The sequence below is a fragment of the Notolepis coatsorum genome, assembly GCF_963971535.1.
Source record: "Notolepis coatsorum genome assembly, chromosome: 2".
Classification (NCBI taxonomy): domain Eukaryota; kingdom Metazoa; phylum Chordata; class Actinopteri; order Aulopiformes; family Paralepididae; genus Notolepis; species Notolepis coatsorum.
This window is the reverse complement of record NC_140166.1, coordinates 193981906-194001654: the sequence shown is the minus strand read 5'-3', so window position 1 is coordinate 194001654 and position 19749 is coordinate 193981906. Positions and strand designations below refer to the sequence as shown.

The 19749-nt window shown below is 42.3% G+C and overlaps 1 protein-coding gene across 1 annotated transcript in view; it reads left to right on the top strand.

The window, feature by feature from the left end:
- Positions 1-19161, top strand: part of use1 (unconventional SNARE in the ER 1 homolog) — a 35736-nt gene extending 16575 nt beyond the window's left edge. Inside the window, exons 4-8 of the mRNA XM_084307993.1 lie at positions 4032-4184; positions 4380-4395; positions 4509-4539; positions 8357-8519; positions 16260-19161. Of these exons, the coding sequence (XP_084164119.1) occupies positions 4032-4184; positions 4380-4395; positions 4509-4539; positions 8357-8519; positions 16260-16442 (546 nt within the window). The 3' untranslated portion in view covers positions 16443-19161. The remainder of the gene's footprint in view (positions 1-4031; positions 4185-4379; positions 4396-4508; positions 4540-8356; positions 8520-16259) is intronic.
- Positions 19162-19749: the final 588 nt, after the last annotated feature.

Sequence of the window (19749 nt, the reverse complement as noted above, 5' to 3'; positions counted from 1 at the left end):
CTAGAAGCTAACGATTAGCATCGCTAGCTCAGCGGTTCCCAAACTTTTTTGGCCATGCACCCCCCGTCACCTCCCGACCTAGCTGACGCACCCCCAATGCCCAACATAAAAAAGACAACACAGTCTATTCATAGGCGCACTAAAGGCATCAGGTTTAATCCAATAAGAACACATACCAAAGTATGACAAACAAAATAGAATACTTCACCACACGAAAGAACAAAATGAGAATTACATGCATAGACTCAGAAACAGATTGGCCAAAAAAAAAAATTAATCCACGTCTGAGATGCATCCATAGGTGGGAAATATGTCTGTAGCTGCTCAGCGAGTTGGTTGAGGTGTTCTGTTATTAGGCTTTTTACAGGTTCACCCATGACAACTTTGTTTCCCTCCAAGAACGCATGAAGTGTAGGGAAACACATGAGCATAATACGCTGCCACAATAATAGCGCACCGGTCCCAGTCGCGTGAGCGCCTATGACATTTTGGCAGGAAGTAAAGTGCATTTTGGATACATTTTTTTTTTTATTATTAAAATGTATGTAAGTTTAGTAAATGTCATGATTTACACAGTGAAAATCCCCATTTTAAATAATGTATATTAGTTTTTATTAGTCAAATAACACCATAGCACAGCCATTAGCCTTTAAATTCATGTCACGCACCCCCAAGAGGGCTCTCGTGTGCGCACCACAGTTTGGGAACCACTGGTCTAGCTTGTTATGTTGAATTTATGTACAAAACATAGCTGGTTATCTGCAGACCATTATCATGCATGTTGGGCATGTCCCTCTCTATCAGCTCTCTGGAGCTCAGTGTTTGAGACAGTGGCGGCTTGCCACTGGTGGCGCTAGGGCGCCGACCCACCTGTTAAATGAGAGAAGAAGAAAAAAAAACGTTTTTGTTTTTTGTTTTATAGCCCTATAAATAATATAAACATGTTTTAAAATGAATAATATTTACTCATTTTAAGTGTTTGTATTTCCAATGCACAATATAACGTTATTATCTAAATAAAAAAAACAGCGTTTTCATGGGCAGGAAGTGACGTTTATTTTTATTTTTTCGTATTTCTCGCCCGGGCAAGAAGCGATGGCGCTCTGCGTGCGCGTCACAGTTTGATCGCTGTCTCCGTCACAGCCAATCAGTGCATACGGCGTTGTGCGTTGAAATATGACTATTATGTTGGAATCCGAGCGCGATTTGAAGCGGTCTAGCCAGCAGCGTGTGAACTTCCGTGAAGAATTTCCATAGCCGCATTTCGCGGAGACGCTCTCTGATTGGCCGACGCGATGCCAGTTTTTTTCCATTGCCGCATTTCTCGGGTTGGTTAGAGAGAGAATGCAACTCAGCCGACTCGTCAACAACAACAGCAACTGTTACTACACTGAGCTTAGGCACTCTTTCAAAGTTGGTTAAGGTTAGAGTTTGTCTTAGAGCATGGCGATAGAACGCCAGGTAGTTTGCAGGCTGTTCGAGGCGGACACGGACAAAGGCACTCAGTACTTGTTGGCTAGTAACAAGCTATATTATGGAGGCAGTGTGGACATGCATGGACAATGGATGGACATCAACACAGGCTGGATGGACAATGCCATGGAGTGGATATACTTTATCAACAAGCCAACAACAAGGTAGATTAGCGATCTTAACTCTAGTTTAATACATGATACGTTGTCTACTGATGCCGCATAATATCAACAGCTGATTCGTTGTAACGTTACAGCTTTCAGCTAACGTTAGCTACTGCTAGCTGTTAGCTCCGTTAGCTTAGCTGGCCACTTAGTGCATGGAACGGAGTAACGTTAACGTTTAAACGTTATGTCGAGGTCATACAATACTACAGTCGACATAAGGTTAACGTTACCCCGTTTCCATGAAGTGTTTAAATAGCAGCAATCTTGTTGAAAATGTAACTACTAAAATGCTCTCTGATGCTGCTGATGCATAATGAATGAATGGTGAGTTGTTTAAAATGACAACATACATGTGTTAATTATTTGATTTGATTGATCCGAGAGACAGAGAGATCGTCTATGTTTGAATGAATGAATGAATGAGAACTTTATTAACAGATTGCAGAATGGGTACAATACAGTACGGCTCAATACACACAATTGTTAAGGGGATGCAGACCAGAGAAAGACGTTTGTCTTGTTTACATCAGGGTCCCAGATTTTCGATTCATATCGATAGTTTAATAGCTAGCCTTGGCTCGTTTAACAATATGCAAAATATGTGTACAGCCCTGTACTCATACTGAAGTTATTCTTGGTATATAATAGGTCTGATTGTGTAACGAATCGATTCCACGTCGCGCTGTGTGTGAGAGAGAGAAGGAGAGAGGGAGAGATCTGCCTGTGTTTGTAGACGGGCGAGTTTTGTTTCTAACTTTTCTATTTATATATTGTGTTTCAAGTTGTGAATTAGAGTCTAGACTATACTTTATTTGACTGGTTGTGTGTTGTTGTAGTAACAGCTGAGCGACTCGTTCATAAGAGCCGATTCATTGCCGTGAGCGTGAGTCGAATCGCTCACGTCTTGCCATGAGTGTTGCGTGGTACTGTACTGTACTGTACAAAATATTTGGTATAGCGCCCCTAGTGGCGAATACCCACCGGCCGCCACTGGTTTGAGATGATTACAGCGGTTGTAGGTCAGCTCATAGTCCCAAACCCAATCACGGGTCCTTTTGGTGTCCTGACAGCGCAATCTGGTCCGCCTAGGTCCCTCTCGGACCTAGCTTTTAAAAAATCTGCTTTTGCACGCCGCCTCATTTTAATGAACTGGAAGAGCAGATACCCCCCATCCCACTCACGTTGGAGTGTAGTCAGATGTACTCCACTTTATGTCACATGAAAAGATTAAAACATACATTACAGGGATTAGAGGCCAAATCTGAGAACCCCTCTGGTTATATACATTATATTGTGTATATATAGATAGGGAGGTTATATCTGCTTTGGTCACTGAATCAAACACACCCACACTTGACTCCATGTTCGTTCAGGTGAACCTCCTTGTATGTAATTATGGGAGATTCCAGACTCGGGTTGTGATTGTGTTTTCTGCAGTGTAGTTTGGATGTTGCTGTAGCAGAGCTGTTTTAAAAAAAAATCTTTTAAGTGGTTTTTAGTTTGACAAACAAAACCACTAAACAAAATTTTCTTTGAGAATAGTTAGTATTTGGCTGGGCTTCTTTTCATTGTGGTGTGGCTCATGGTTTGGTGAACTATATTTTCAGAGTACATTCCCCAGCACTTTATATATATATAATATTTATATGCATGTGTAATATATGCAAAGACACAGGAATGTCTGCACATGTAAAGGGGAAAGGTCATGTGTGTTTCATAATTTTATTATTTAATTTTTAATTATACTTTATACCCCACCCCCATTGTTGTTTTTGTATGTCTTGTCTATAATTTTGTATTTGAAAATCATAAATAAATATATTACAAAATTATAATAATGGAAGCTCTGGATGAAGCCCTTGCAGGAAACCAAACAATAACAATAGTTATGTACTTAAAACTCTAGTTATATGAAAGCATCTTGCTTTGCCATGCGTGTGCCAGCTGAAATAATCTTACCAATGCAGTGCACCTATGACCAACCAGGGCTTTGCCCTCCTGCCACTATATAAGCTGATGTTGAGCATGAATGCACTCTTCCATAGTTCTTTTCAGATCCCAGACCAGCATTAAAATGCAGTCAACTGAGAAAAATGTCCTTGTGTCTTGAAACACAATGTGCTACATGGGCTAGTTAAATGTTCCCCACCTGAAACACAGGGTGATGGAACAAATATTTTGTTCCGCCTGGCTACTTTGCCATGGCAATCTAGTGAGGTTAAAATATAGATCAAGGAGGCAGGACGGCGATAGCAAAAGCGTCACAACAAAGATTGTGATTGCGATACTTAAGTGAATCAATTTTGTGTCTCATCCCTAGTACAAATATATGTGTGAAAATGAAATGGCTAATAATTACAGACTGTTATCCTATTGTGTTCTTGTGTGCAGTCTTCTACAACAGAGAAAGCCTTAGCCAATCAATTCCTAGCTCCTGGGCGGACACCCACGATAGCCAATGAGAGGATGCCAGCCACTAAGACTGTTCACATGCAGACCAAGGCCCGGTGTACAGGAGACATGAGGGACGAGCTGCTTGGCACGGTAAGAGGGTGTGTTTGGTCTCAGGATTCTGGAGAAACATTCAGATTGCACCTCCTGCTGTGAAAATTAACACAACAACAACAACAACTATACTTGAAGCCAATTAGGAACTTTCATATAGTTGAGACAAGTTTAAATACTGTACATTACCATCTGTTCTTCTTACTATGTTTTTCTATCTTTGTCATTTCACAGGGGTTATTGGGCAAAGGTAAGCGCCATGGTTTAGCCTAATTCATGAACACAGACATCTATAATATCCCAAAATAGAACAGTTTGAAAATTACTATTAATTAAAATACTTATTTTTTTCCTATTCCACAGGCACCTCAGAAACAGACTTGCGAAACAGAAGGTAAAGGTTGACCTTTATATTGTTTCCCCAATAAAACAAAATTGGAGATATCTTGACTAAAACTGTGATCTACCCGGTAGTTCAGGGGTTCCCAAAGTGGGGGTCGCCAGATGATAAAAAAAATAATAATTAAACGTTTATTTTTTTTATTTTTTTTATGCAGTCAGGCCACTGAACATAGAAGCAGGCCAGGCCAGTGTTTCTAGTTGCAGCAGCGCAATAGTTGGATAACCTTATGAATATGTGGTGTTATGATCAGGGCTGAAGTTGAATAAAAGATTGTATTTTTTTCAATCTGACACCTCCTTTACCTCCTATAATAGTGGGGGTCGCGGCTCTCTGACACCGTTATTTGGGGGTCGCGGCCTGAAAAGTTTGGGAACCCCTGATCTAGTTGAACATTTTAGAAATGAGAGAATACTTGGAGACAATTCAGCCCTGTTCAGGGGGGTATTTGTGCATTGTCTTGCCTCATATTAGAGGAAATATACACCCCTGCTTTTAGTCCCTAGAAAAATAGGGAATAGTTCAATTCTAATAGTTTAAAACTATTCTGATCATAGGTTTCACTTTCCCCACTTTCAGCTACATTATATATTGGTATAGAATTCTGGATTAAATCATATTTACCAAATATAATCTCAGATGGAGGTCCCTGAGAAATAGTCTATCGATTCGGGGGTCCTTGGCATGAAAAAGATTTGAGAACCACTGCTTCAAAGGACAAACTCACATTTTCAGTGCTTGTGCACCTACATGAATGAATGAATGAATGAAAACTTTATTAACAGATTGCAGAATGGGTACAGTACAGTACAGCTCAATACATACAATTGTTAAGGGGATGTAGACCAGAGAAAGACTTTCGTCTTGTTTACATCAGGGTCCCCCATTTTCAATTCATCGTAACATATATGACATACATGACATACAGATAGACAGTACTGCTCCATCTATACATTTATGACATACCAGATTTGCAATTACAGTACTGTTTGTGATACAAAAAGAGTCCAGAAAGAAAAGAGTATATACATTAGGCGTGGAAACTGTACATTGGATTGGGTAGGTGGGGGTGGGGGGGGACTGTACATTGGAGGTGGTTGGGTGGGTGGGGGGGGGGGGGGTGGGGGGGGGTTGGTTAGGAGTGGGGGGGGGGGGGGGGGTTCGTTAGGAGTGGGGGGGGGGGGGGTTGGGTAGGGGGGGGGTTGGGTAGGAGGGGTGGGTGGGGGACACTGTACAACTGTACAAACAACACTGTACATTGGATTATTGACAAGACCATACTTGGTAATTTACTGTACATTGGAGGGGGTTGTGTTCGGACATTTACAGGGGCCAGTTTCGGGTTGCAGTCTCCCTTAGGTGTTTTTTGAGAGTGTTTTTGAAAGTGGGTAGTGATTCACATTCCTTTACAGCTTTGGGTAGGGCGTTCCACATTGATGTGGCATAATTGCGAAACGTGTTTAGTCCCTTGTTTGAGCCGAATCTGGGTTTAACATGATTTGTGGAGCTCCCTCTGGTGTTGTGATCGTGGTATTCACTGACCTTTGGGAAGTATTTTGACATGTACATGGGTACCTTGGTCGTGTAGTGTATCTTGTAGACCAGGCCCATTGCAAGTTGCTGTACTCTGTCGTCTACTCTAAGCCATCCTAGGTTGTCAAAGTGGGCAGGGGTGAGGTGGGTTCTAGGAGTAAGGTCAAGCAGTAGTCTGACCAGTTTGTTTTGAGATGTTTGTAATTTTGTTTTTAGCGCCTTTGAGGTGCTTTGGTACCATGAGGTGCAAGCATAGTCGTAGTACCCTTGAATGAGTGCTCCTGCTAGAGTCTTCAGGGTATTCTTGTTTACCAGTGAGGAGATCCGGTACAAGAATCGAGTTCGTTGGTTGACTTTTTTTATTACATTGGATGCCATTTTGTCACAGGAAAGATTTGCCTCTAGGATGGAACCCAGGTAGGTAATATCTTCTTTCCTTGTGACAATATTGTCACCCACTGTAACTGAGAAGCCGTTGGTCTTGCTGAGTTTGTTATTTGAACCGAAGAGAATGGACTCTGTTTTGCCCATGTGTAATGATAGTTTGTTATCACATACTAATACTCAGACTGTGTAGACAACCCAGTCAGATTTGGTGTTGAAAACTAGCACTCGTGCTATAAACACGCAAACAACACATCTGGTCTGTCCACTGTGACTGGTCCAATGTAGCTGTGGTGTCCATTTTAAATATGTTTTCAATCATTCATTTTGCACCCAGTCCGGCCCTCCGTCTTTATTTGATGTCACACGGAAAAGCTCATTGCAGTGCGTGTCCTTGACTCGTGTGTGCGTATGAAATTTTTTTACAAAACGTAGAAATCTTTTTTGTGGTAAGTTTGAGATGATATTGCTGGATCTTGAGTCATATTTGATCTACAACACCCAGTTTGATCTGAATAGTATAGGCTTGTACAGCATTGCTAGATGTACACTAATTATCGTATTTGTACGATCAAGTTGGCTCGTTACAGAAACAGCCTGTTGCCTATTAACTTGTTGAAAAGGACTACAATATGCAACTTTGATTTGATTTGACATTTAAAAACATTCAAGATTCCAGAAAACGTCAAGGATGAAACACAAAAAAGTCAAGACTTATTTGGGCGGCTACGTGGCGTAGTGGGCAAGGCGCTCGCCACGAAATGCTGGAGACGCTGGGCTCGTCAGTTCGAGCCCAGCGCTCCACATTTGCTTTCAGTTTAGCTGGTCGTCCGTACTAATACACATTGGCCGTATTAGGGGGTGGGAAACTGATGGGTGGGGTATCGGGCGTTGTGGACAGCGACTCCTACAGGTCGGTTGGTGCGCCTGCGCAGTAGAATCAGGAAGTGTCGGGGGCAGCGTGAGCCTCCCACGCGTTACTCCTCGCCACTGAGAGATCGAGCTGCGCAGGTGAAAAGATGCAACTGCTGTTACCTCAAGTACCGGAGGGGACTTGTGCTATGTATGACTTAGTCCACATTGCAGCCGGCTTGTGGGAGGCAAGAAACGGCGTCCGTGACAGGGGAGGGTTGAATTGGATGATACGAAATTGGGATGGGAGAAAATATAGAAAATGGGAGAAAAAGTGGAAAAAAAAATTAAAAATCAAGACTTATTTCCATGGCGGCTGAGTGGCACAGTGGGCAAGGCGCTCGCCACTAACGTAGGAGATACTGGTATCGAGCCCAGCTCTCGGCGTTGCTACCGGCTTGGCCAGTCGTCATACTAACACAATTGGCAGTGTTAGAGGGTGGAAGTCGATGGGTGGGTATTGGACGTTGTGGACAGCGACTCCTACAGGTCGGTTGGGTGATGCCGGTGCGGCTGAAACAGGAAGTAGCAGGGGTAGTGAGCCTCCCACGCATTACTCCTCGCCACTGAGAGTTCGAGCTGTCTGGTGAAAAGATGCGACAGGCTGCCTCCTCATGTACCGGAGGGGACACGTGATGCAAGGCTTCTATCCTCACTACAGCCGACCAGTGGGAGGCATAGTCTAGCAACGTTCAAGACAGGGGAGGGAAGAATTGGAAATACGAAATTGGGATGGGAGAAAAATTGAAAAATAAGGAGAAAATTTGGATAAAAAAAAAGAAGACTTATTTCCATTGTGGTCCTTGGTCTTAGACAGATAAGCAATACAAAACATGACTACAAATAACAATATGACAAACTACATAGACATGTCAATTTTAAGTGCAGTACAAACGTAGCCACAGTCAACAATCAATCAACATACCTTTAATCCCTCCCTCCTCCTGTCCCTCTATCCCTCCCTGCCTGTGGCCATCCTCAGAGGGGTGCCTCTGGACGAGCGGCAGTCTGCAGCAGAGCTGGATGCCGTCTTGCAGCACCACCACAATCTGCAGGAGAAGCTGGCTGAGGACATGCTCAGTCTGGCCAGGAACCTGAAGAACAACACGCTGGCAGCCCAGAACATCATCAAACAGGACAACCAGGTGTGTGTGTGTGTGTGTGTGTGGTCCTTTTGATTATTGTGTCTCTTTGATGGACCAAAGCGGTATGAAGGTTTTTGCCCCTCTTCACTTGTTCATAATATCCTGACTTTTCAGATGATAATAATTTGTACAAATAACTTTATTTGTATAGCACCTTTTTGATACAAGAATTGCAGCCCAAAGTGTTTTGACTGTCTATGAAATAAAATTAATTAAATTATAATAGAAAATAGGCATAAAATAGACAGAAAGCTCTATATAAAATAGCTCTCATTTACAGTACAATCAGTGTGGATGTAATTCGTCAAAGTGGCGGAATGTATTAAAAGGCTCTGGTGAAGAGGTACGTTTTTAGCTTACTTTTGAACATATTTAGTGAGCCAGCCCCCCTAATGTCCATAGGTAAGGTGTTCCATAGCTTTGGTGAGTAATTAGCAAAGGCTGCACCACTGACACAGATACAGATCTTATATTTCCAGGGAAATATTGGGCTTTGGGATGAGGAACTGTTTTATTTCTTTGCCGTTAACTCATTCAGAGCCACGCTCCTTTGACCATATTAGGGCTAGCGTGCCAGTAAGGAAGTCAATGGGAGGTCGGGGAAATTTGCGAACGCCTAAACTATATCTTATATCTTAAATTATGGCTATGGGTCTAAAACACCCCTCGCTTATCAATGACTTGCTTGCAGTCAACATGTACGAAACTGATTGTTTTTTCATTGGTACATTTCCGTTTTATACCATTTTGAATACGGGTATAGTTTGAGATTTTGGAGAATTCCAGAGAAATCCGCGATTATAGCCCTTTACTGGGATACACAAAACGCGTTGTAATTTTTCGGCTGATTTATGAATAGTTTTGTGTACTTATGCACACTAGAGAAGCGGGCTGAAAAATATATTATCCATGCCGTGGATACGGCTAACGTTACGCACACACACACGCACACACACACGCTGTCTGAAGAAGTCCACCATCATCCCTGTACCCAAAAAATCTACGCCCGCTTGCCTCAACGACTACCGCCCTGTAGCCCTCACCTCCATAGCCATGAAGTGCTTTGAGAAGCTAGTGAAGGGCTACATCTGTTCCTCCCTCCCCATCAACCTGGACCCTCTGCAATTTGCATATCGCCCCAACAGGTCCACGGAGGACGCCATAGCCCATGTGCTGCACACAGCAGCATCACACCTGGACAAGAGGCAGGGGAACTATGTGAGAATGCTGTTCATCGACTACAGCTCAGCATTCAATACCATAGTCCCCTCCAAACTCATAGCCAAGCTCAGGGACCTGGGCTTGAACTATGACCTCTGCCAGTGGGTCTTGGACTTCCTGACGGGCAGACCCCAGGTGGTAAGAGCCGGCAACTGCACCTCCTCATCCATCACGCTCAACATAGGGGCCCCCCAGGGCTGTGTTCTGAGCCCCCTCCTCTACTCCCTGTACACACATGACTGCGTAGCACAGCGGAACAACAACACCATCATCAAATTTGCTGATGACACAGTAGTGGTGGGCCTGATCTCTGCCAACGACGAAAGGGCCTACCTGGAAGAGGTAGAGAACCTGTCACAGTGGTGTCAGGAGAACTGCCTCTCCCTGAACGTCAGCAAAACAAAAGAGATGATTGTGGACTTCAGGAGGTCGGGGGTCAAGGACTACAGCCCCCTCAGCATCGACGGGGCACCGGTTGAGAGAGTGAACAGTTTCAAGTACCTCGGAGCCCACATATCCGAGGACTTGACATGGACCACACACATTGACAGTGTTGTGAAGAAGGCACGACAACGCCTCTACTTCCTCAGGCGCCTAAGGAAGTTCCAAGTCAGTCAGAAGATCCTTAGGAACTTCTACTCATGTACAATAGAGAGCATCCTGACCGGCAACATCACCTCCTGGTTTGGGAATAGCACTGCACAAGACCGTAGCAGACTACAAAGAGTGACACGTTCAGCCGAACGCACAATTGGAGGGGGGCTTCCCACCCTCCAGAACATTTACAACAAGCGGTGCAAGGGGAAGGCTAAGAGAATTATTAAGGACTCGAGCCACCCGAACAACTGCCTCTTTGAACTGCTGCGGTCAGGCAAGCGATACCGGAGTCTTAAGGCGAGCACAGAAAGACTCAGAAGAAGCTTCTATCCCCAGGCCATCAGGCTGCTAAACGAACAATAATCACTATGCAACAACCATCAAATGCACACAGCACACACACCCACACGCACACACTCACTCAAACAAACAACACACTGCAGCACCCACTCTCCACACTTTAGATCACACAAACACACTTACACTTTATATTTATTGATAAAGGATTTGCACTACAACTCGTACACCTACTGTGAATTGTACCTAAATTGCACCTCGTCCCATTTCTCCATTTCTGCCTTGCACTATATAGTATTGTATATTAGTACACTGCACAGTATTGTATATTGTATGGTAACTACGTCTATTCTGCATCGAACATTGTACATATGTCTAAACTGAACACTGTGACCTCATTTTTTTACTTCTAATTTTACTATGTTGTTTTATTTCATACGTATCTTGTCTTGCACAGTCTCTGGAGCGCAACAGTAAGAAGCATTTTGTATAAAAGTATTCTGTACTTCTGTATGACAACTATTAAAGAAACTTGAAACTTGAAACTTGAAACTTGGCGGTGATAGGAACATCTGATTAACCCAAGACTGGTAACATAAAGTCCTTACCTCCGATCAGATGTTCTGCACAAAGATTAATCCAATTCCTGATCGCCATTCCAAATATTGATCGCATTTATTGATCCAACGTTATAGCACCAAAACACATAATCGAAAGCTGCTCCGAGCCTCCCCAGTGATTGTGGTAACAGATACTGCTTGCCCGAGATGGGAAAACCCTGGACCAGAGTTTTTCTCTGATGCACAGTCCCATCCAATCCAATCCAATGATGTGCAATACCATCCGGGAGGCCATAGGCGGTGGTATTTGCCCTTTTCGAGCTCAGACCCATTCCCAATGATAACGTCAGGCTGGATGGATGAAAAATGAATAGATATTGCTAATAAAAGAAATAACGATTAACACCCGAGTTTTCTCTGGTTTTCTCGGGTCTTGGCACTCAACGCATGGCGAGTTAACCTGTTCCACCCCACGGGGATGGTACCGACCCCTTTTTGACATTATTATCATATATTAATATTTTTATGAGTGATGCAATAAATTAACGTTTTTAAAATCAAACGTTTTCAAGTATTATTATCACTACTATGTCACAAATACATGTAGAATGTAAAACGTTAGGTTGGCAATAGTTTAGCAATAGGTTAAAAGTGAGTTTATATCATTTTAAGTTTTTATTTTTCACTCGCGTTTTTGACCCGGAAGCGGAAATGAATTTCTCCAATCTACACTTCCTGTGGTCCGCTATGGCGTTTCAAAGTTCAGCGTTCTGAATGAATCATATCAATAATTGTTATGATTCGCGATAATAAGCTACAAAAGGTAACGTTTTTGACAAATATTGAAACGCAGTCAGTTTCTCCACACTATTGTAATCATGTAGGAATAATTAGATCTGAAATTAGTTACAAAATGGTTACACTGTGGGAGAAATAAAAAAGTACAGTCGATTACATTAAATATCTGTATATGTTATTATGCACGCCTGGTGATACTATATCCAAATTGAACTCGGCCATTTGAAAGATACTATATGTATATATATATAAATGTGCGAATTGGCTATAATAAGGTAATGTATAAGCATATATTCTATATTCTATAATAATATTTCAAATTGCATTGGTCCGGATGGGAGAATTCAGTACTGTATATACAAAACCTTCAATTTGATCATCTTCCCTTTATTAATTTCCTTAGATCTTTTGTACACATGATCTCAAGAGGGTACTGAATGAGCTCAGTGGCAGTTTTTTAAGTTTGGTCATTATTATCATGGTTTTATTCACTGTCAAAGATGAAAAGAAAAATCATAATTCATATTTTCCTTTGTTTCATCAGAATTTAAGCAAGCCTAGTAATAGACACAATATTTCTGACACTGAGAATACATTCAATGAGGTCCATAGATGTTCCTAGATACCAAGAATATGCAAATAGCCCTTGTAGAAGTGGAGCAATATTCCATTTACCTAGGTATACATTTTATGCAGATTTCACCTGGGGTGGAATTAACCCGACCTAATCTCGTGGTTGGCACTGAATGGGTTAAGATTTATTTTCAACACTGTTTTCAAAGCACTCTCCTTTTGTAGTAATACAAAATGTTCAGCTGCGTCTGTCCATTAGGGGGCAGTATAAGACAAATAACCCACAGTATTGCTCATATCAATACCAGCTAATCAGCCTTTGGAAATGAGGTCAGAATCACGTTTCTCACATGGACTTTGCTGTTTTGGGGCCTAGGGACATATTGTCAAAATGCTTGGTTAACGGAATGTGTGAGTAAGGTGTCTACTGTCCCTGTTTGCACAATATATCCCATCTGTTCTCATGAGCTAAAGGTCATCAGGGGCACATTTAGAAGATTCCACCCATGGTCCTAATCAGAATACTAGACTTCTGCTTTTTCAGTTGAACCATCCAACCATGGTTTGGAAAATGCTGATCTTTATGGAAGAACTGCAGAATCTTCTTTGTGAATCAAGGCCACACTCATTAAAGTAATCCATTCCCCTCACATGTTAATGTCACATAGCTTATATATAAGCAGGGCTGTACGTTAACTTTTTTTGCACATAGCACTGGTGCTACAGAGGTTGATCGTTTTGTAGCACAGGCCAAAATCTTGTAGCACAAGTATAAAATGTGTTATATTTGTAACAGTCACAAATGTGCCTATTGTATTTGTGTTATTTAGTTGCAGTGCCATGTTTGGCTGTCATTTTATGCTGACAAGTTGACGTCACACAGCCAGACACGCTACGTGTAAGGAATTATGGGATTTGGTGTTGGGTGTATGGACTCTACTAGGGGTGGGAATCACCAGTTTCATCACGATACGATACGATATAGATTCTTTGGACAACAATACGATATTTGCTGATATATGCCACGATATGATACGATGCAGGTGCCTGCAATCGATATGAGACGATATCATAACATAAGCCCATTTAACACAATCAGTAACATTTAGATCAACTCAAAAAAGGCAACGGAAATATCATTTGACATTTTTATTTTTGACCTCTTCCAGACTTTTAAAGGAAAAACAATCTATTGTTTTTAATACACATAGACCTCCTGTTCACTGTAAAGTGCCACGTTTTGATATATTGAGCTTTAAACTTTAAGTTAAATGTTTTGGAACTCTCAACACGCAACCGTTTTATGTTGCATGATCATGAATACATTTATTTTGTATTGTATTTTTTATGTTTAAATATCAACATTATCTGTCCACCCTCAGTACATTTACTATCAATATAATATACTCGTCTGACTTCATGTGATCTTTCCAAACGCACACACACACACAGAGAAGGGAGAATGTCTGCCCCCTCCTCCTCACTCTCTCTGCCCGTCTGCTGTTCTCTCTATATAAATATGGCTATGAACAGCTTGTTGTTAGCTCATGCTAACGTAACGTTCATTTCGGACTTTATGACGCGAGGATTGCAAAGCATGTTATATGCATTTGACCCGTTGCCGAATAAAACAGCAGGGATTTGTTTTGGGTCGCGACAACACTATCTACTAGCTCTGTTTCAATGTCCGCGTTCCAAACGCTGCTGAGACGAGTCCTGCAGTCACCTGCTGTGTTGTGAGCTGAGCCGAGTGGATATGAGTCACTGCTCGCAACTCGCGGGGATATTGTTCGCTAGGGATTATGGGATTTGGTGTTTGATATATGGAGTTTTACGCAGAAGGGACATTGTATTTAATCGCACAAGACTACAAGTACCAAGTGGATAGCGGGCCATCGCGGGCCATCGCACCAGTGCTATTGAAGTCAATCCTTTCATCGCACAGACTGACGTCAGTGTCGCACGTGCAACATATATATCGCACTGTACTGCCCTGATATAAGGCATTGGCTCTATGCAAACAGACAACAGGCCAGGGATTCCATTTATGTGCCGGCAAGCATGCCGTGTGCAGTGGATTTGCACATGCACGCACGCACACACACACACACACACACACACATTTTTTTTTTTATTATAATTATTATTATTATTATTATTATTATTTGGACAGGCAAGGGGTGGTTTGGAGGGGGTCCGGCACGACCCCTCCATGGCAGACGTTTTTTTTAAATTTAATGAACCTGTACGTGCAATTTCCTGCAATATAGAGCCTTCAATCTTGACCAATAAAGCTGCTCTTTTCACTATAAAACTCAGTTTATATTGCAGTATGATAGCCAATTACTATAATAATAATATATTATACTGTATATACACTGTATATTGATTTTTCGCTCATTCATTTTTATTAAATCAATCTCCTTTCAAATAGGCCAAGTTTTTAATAAGAAAGAGAAAAAAGATATATTTCCATTACCTGTAAATCTTGTGTCTCTTTCTCTCCTTCTCTGCCTCCTCCCTGAGTCTGCAGTGCACAATCATGACATCGATCTCAAAAAAAAAAAAAAAAAAAGGGGAAAAAAATGGAGGCCCCTCATCACTATAGGCCCACGGGCCGCGGCCGTCGTTAATCCGGCCCTGCTCGTCTGCCATATAGATAGCGATAGCGTTAACGTTTGGAAATGAAGTCAACGTCATCCAGCTCACACCACATATCTAGATAACGTTAGCTAGCGGCTAGCACTAAAGCTAACGCCAACCAGAGAGGGAAACGTTATTATTATTTATTCGAGGAAACCGTATGACCAGATCGCAATTCGGGACCGTGAAACACTTTTATGTATTGCGTGGTAGAACCGTAGAAGTTCTACTACCACTCAATAGTAACTTATGTCTAACATAATCCTTTTATTTGAACAACTTACTGGAAAAGCCTGCCTGCCTGCCACCAATATTATGACACACTCTGTGGGCTTTGATATTTACACTGACTCCTGCAGCCAGACTGCAGCGCTGTGAGGCAGTGTGAGCCAAGGTCTACGCGCTGGAGATGGGAGGAACTGGATCAAACCATAATGGGGCAGGGGGGGGGGGGGGGTTCGCAATCTTTGGAAACTTAAAAACGTGTTATTAAGTGTCATTGCGTATTATTAATTTGATTGAAATTACATAGTTATGGTTAGATTTATATATTGGGGGGGGGGGTATATCATATTTTTCATATGATCAAAAAGTGGTGGAGCAAGATCATATCCTTGCTCCCCCAAGTTCAATAGTGGGAGAGCAGCAGCTCCGCGTGCTCGTAAGGCCAGGCGCCTATGCACACACACACACACACACACGCCAAACAAATATAATAGAATTAGAAAATACACTTGGTGAGGGGGAAGCTACTCGGTTGTATCAAACATTGTATGTTTTATTATAAGATTGTAAGTTATTATTGTGTGTATATTCATGTTTTAAGTATTTGTGTTGACCATCGCTGTGTCTCCCCTTGCTTCCTCTCTCTCTCCCTAGACACTGAGCTAGTCTATGCATCTCTCTCTCCCTAGACACTGAGCCAGTCTATGCATCTCTCTCTCTCTCTCTCTCTCTCTCTCTCTCTCTCTCCCTCTCCCTAAACACTGAGCCAGTCTATGCATCTCTCTCTCGACACTAAGCCAGTCTATGTCTCCCTTTCTCTCCCTAGACACTGAGCCAGTCTATGCGTCAGGCAGACATGAACTTTGAGAAACTGAAGACTGAGTCGGAGCGACTAGAGCAGCATACCAAGAAGGCTGTCAACTGGTTCTTGTGGCTGATGCTCATCCTCGTCTCCTTCACCTTCATCAGCATGATCCTCTTCATCAGAATCTTCCCCAGGCTCAGATGATGATGATGATGGCGACCGTGTGCACATTCTAGAATCCTCGGCTCTACGTCTGGCTCCATTTACAGAACAATAACAATATAGACCTTTTCAGGAGAAGTCCGTTGCTAACAGCTTGGGCCCAAGTGTGTTTCCTGTCAGCTGTTGTATGAGCGAACACTGCAACAGGAAACAAACTGGAGCCCGTTTAGAACGTTTACGTTAAGTTAGAAGAGGTCTCTAGGCCTGCACCTATATATGTATAGTAGGTGTGTATGTTTATGCGTATTATATACTGCTTGGTTGGGTCAGTTCCGTATCGATTCACTTTTGATTTTCACTTGAGAGGGTTCGAATTTGGAAGTGGAGTAAAGGGGATCTGACCAACGGCAGTAATATCCGGGTATTTGGCTCGATCTTATATATATATACAATATATATATATATACAGTATATAATATTTATTTAGAAACGCAATGGAAAAGGTGGGAGCTGTAGAGTAGTCTTAATATCCAATGGAATGGACACAACCTTAATCATTTTAATCCTTGCTACAAGTCATATGATGCAGGCGCGTTCTATATCTCTGTACCACTAGGTATTAAAAGCTTTATTTCACTTTGGTAAAAGTTTTTTTTATTTTTTATTATTTATTTTTTGCTTTAAATGCATAGGCGTTGACATTCAGCAGTAGATATGTAGTCCGCTGCCTGAGGTGCCCTTAGTGACGTCACTTACGTCCTTTTGAAAACCTGCTCCGATAAACACTGGAGATGGAACAATTTTCTTGTGATGTGTTCAAATGTGAAGAAGGTTCTTACCAAAGTGAAATATAGTTGGAAGGGATTGCCAACATCAGTTTCATTGTTTAGTTTGCACCGGGAAACATTCAACGTGTACCACTACGAGACACTAGCTGCGCGGTGCTGTGCTGTCCCCGGTGATCCACTGACCAGCTGTTTATTAACTTAGTTCATTTATTTTCAAATGTTCCATTGTCTTAAGTCTCCTTGAACTGTTCATATTCATTGATTCTGTATGTAAGTGTAGGGATAATCTATTAATGTGCTTTTGCTAGGGGTGGTCCGGTCCATTATTAGTCCTCTTGTGAATCAGTATGATGTAATAAAGTAAATGATTGAGAGCCATTATTATCATATGTTAAGATGAATTGAATATTTAAGATTAATTGAAAATAAGGGACCCTGATGTAAACAAGACGAAAGTCTTTCTCTGGTCTGCATCCCCTTAACAATTGCGTGTATTGAGCTCTACTGTACTGTACCCATTCTGCAATCTGTTAATAACGTTTTCAATCAATCAATCAATCAATCATCCCCTCCCTTCCCCTCAAAGCATGTTGCAGATCACACTGTTGGAAGCAGAAGGGTCCATTAGCCTGTAGATACTCTCCATCCTACAGACAAGACCTTGACTGTTATAACACACCTTGATTTAGCAAGTTTCTGTCCAAGCCATCCTGTGGCTATTTGCCCCGTGATTATTTTCTGTATGTTACGTGTATTTGTTGTTGAGGCTGTGAGTGACTGTTGAGTAAATGGAGGCTGAAGGACTCTAGTGCCCTCTGTTGTTGGAAGAAATTACAAGTTGATGTAATGACGCTGTGCGGCCAGATGGTGTCAGGCTTCGCCTTAAAATACCAACATAACCTCCATGACCTGAATACTGAACAAGCCAAGAATCCCAAATTAACCACACTACCCATTTAGAACTGATCTGAGGATGGAGGTAGGGCTAAATACACGCTGGAGAATGAAGTACAGTACATATCGTGTGGGAACCTGGATCATCTCTTTTCTTTCTGGATCTTCTCCAATTTGCACTTTTAGCTGTCTGTACCAGTTGGGCTGTGTGGGGCATTGATCTTGACACCCCCCTGTGAAGTGTTTTTATGTCACCAAGCATATATTTGCCTCTGAGAGATACTGACAATAACTCAAGAGTCAGGCTAATGTTCCTTCTGTGTTTTGCAGTCTATTCTGTGGTCTCTGTAGCTGGCTGGCCTGCCCAGGCTTGCTTCTCTACCTCTGGCCCTTCCCCTCTCCCCTATCGCTGGGGGCTGCCCCACCTAACGGCTGCCTGCCTGGCTGGGCTGAGGTCTGACTTGCCTGCTGTGTATTTTGGGATCCCCGGGGGGCTATTTGTGCCTGTCGGAAGCTTAGGAATGCAGGCCACCAGGAGACCAAATGAGGTTGTGTCAGAGGAGAGGAGTCATCGTCCCCTCCACTTCATCACAGCTGTTTTTTGCCTCTCTGCTCCCTGACCATCGATAACGCTTGCGTACAATCGCCTCTTGGAACTACAAATCTGTATTGCTTATCGTTGATGTGATTTATCATGTTTCTAGTCGGTAGTATCATCCATACCTGTAAAAGAGACTGTTTGGATGTGTTTCCACTAAAAGTTTACCAGCTTTCCGTGTTGTTCACTTACCCACTTCCCTACATAGACTAGTTCAAAGCATGCAATGAGTTTTAAGTGTGGGCTTTTAAATCCATCCAGTGCTTTGATATCTGTGAGGCAGAAGAATGGACACATGTTAGGGGCTGAGGGTCATTAAATGGCAATACTGGGTATGACCTCTGACCCCCATCAACCTAGATGAGTTCTTTCCTGTTCCCTCTTCCCATGGAAATGGGCTGGAAATAAGATGGTGAGAACTTGGGACTTCAGATGAAGAAAAAATAATAATGTCTTATTTTAATAAATAACTTGAAATCCATACAGCTGTGTTGTGACGTCTCATCATTTCTGATAGATCCTGGTTGGTAACTGAGCCATCCAGGTCTCTAGTACTTATTTGTCGGACATCTCCAGATGTTTGTGGTGGTGATGTGTGTGTGTGTGTGTTTTAACTGGACTGGCCCCTCTAAGCAGTAGCAGGACAAGTGGTCAGGCATGAGAGAGCTTCATTCCTCCTCTCAACATGGCACTGTGGCTTTTAAACACCAACACCGGTGTTTTTTAATTTAGTTTTTGGCTGCGGCTACAGTAAGGATTTGGGTTACCTACTACGGAGATGAAGGAGCCTCCCGCTCTCCTATTTTCCTCCTCTTTTTCCGTCTGCCTTGATGGAACGAAAGGGTAACATTAAGGTTTTTTTGGGGGGTGGGGGGGTTTAACGTGCTGTAGTAATGTTAATGAGCTAATGGGAGATTAAAAAGACTACTGCCAATAAGCTTTTAGTATGAGTCGCTATCTTAAACACACACTCCCTTTCATTTGCAGTTAAGCCCCAACTTACTTCTCACTTGAATCTCAGTCATGGGATGAGGGTTCAGAATTGCACAGGAATTGTACATTTTGACAT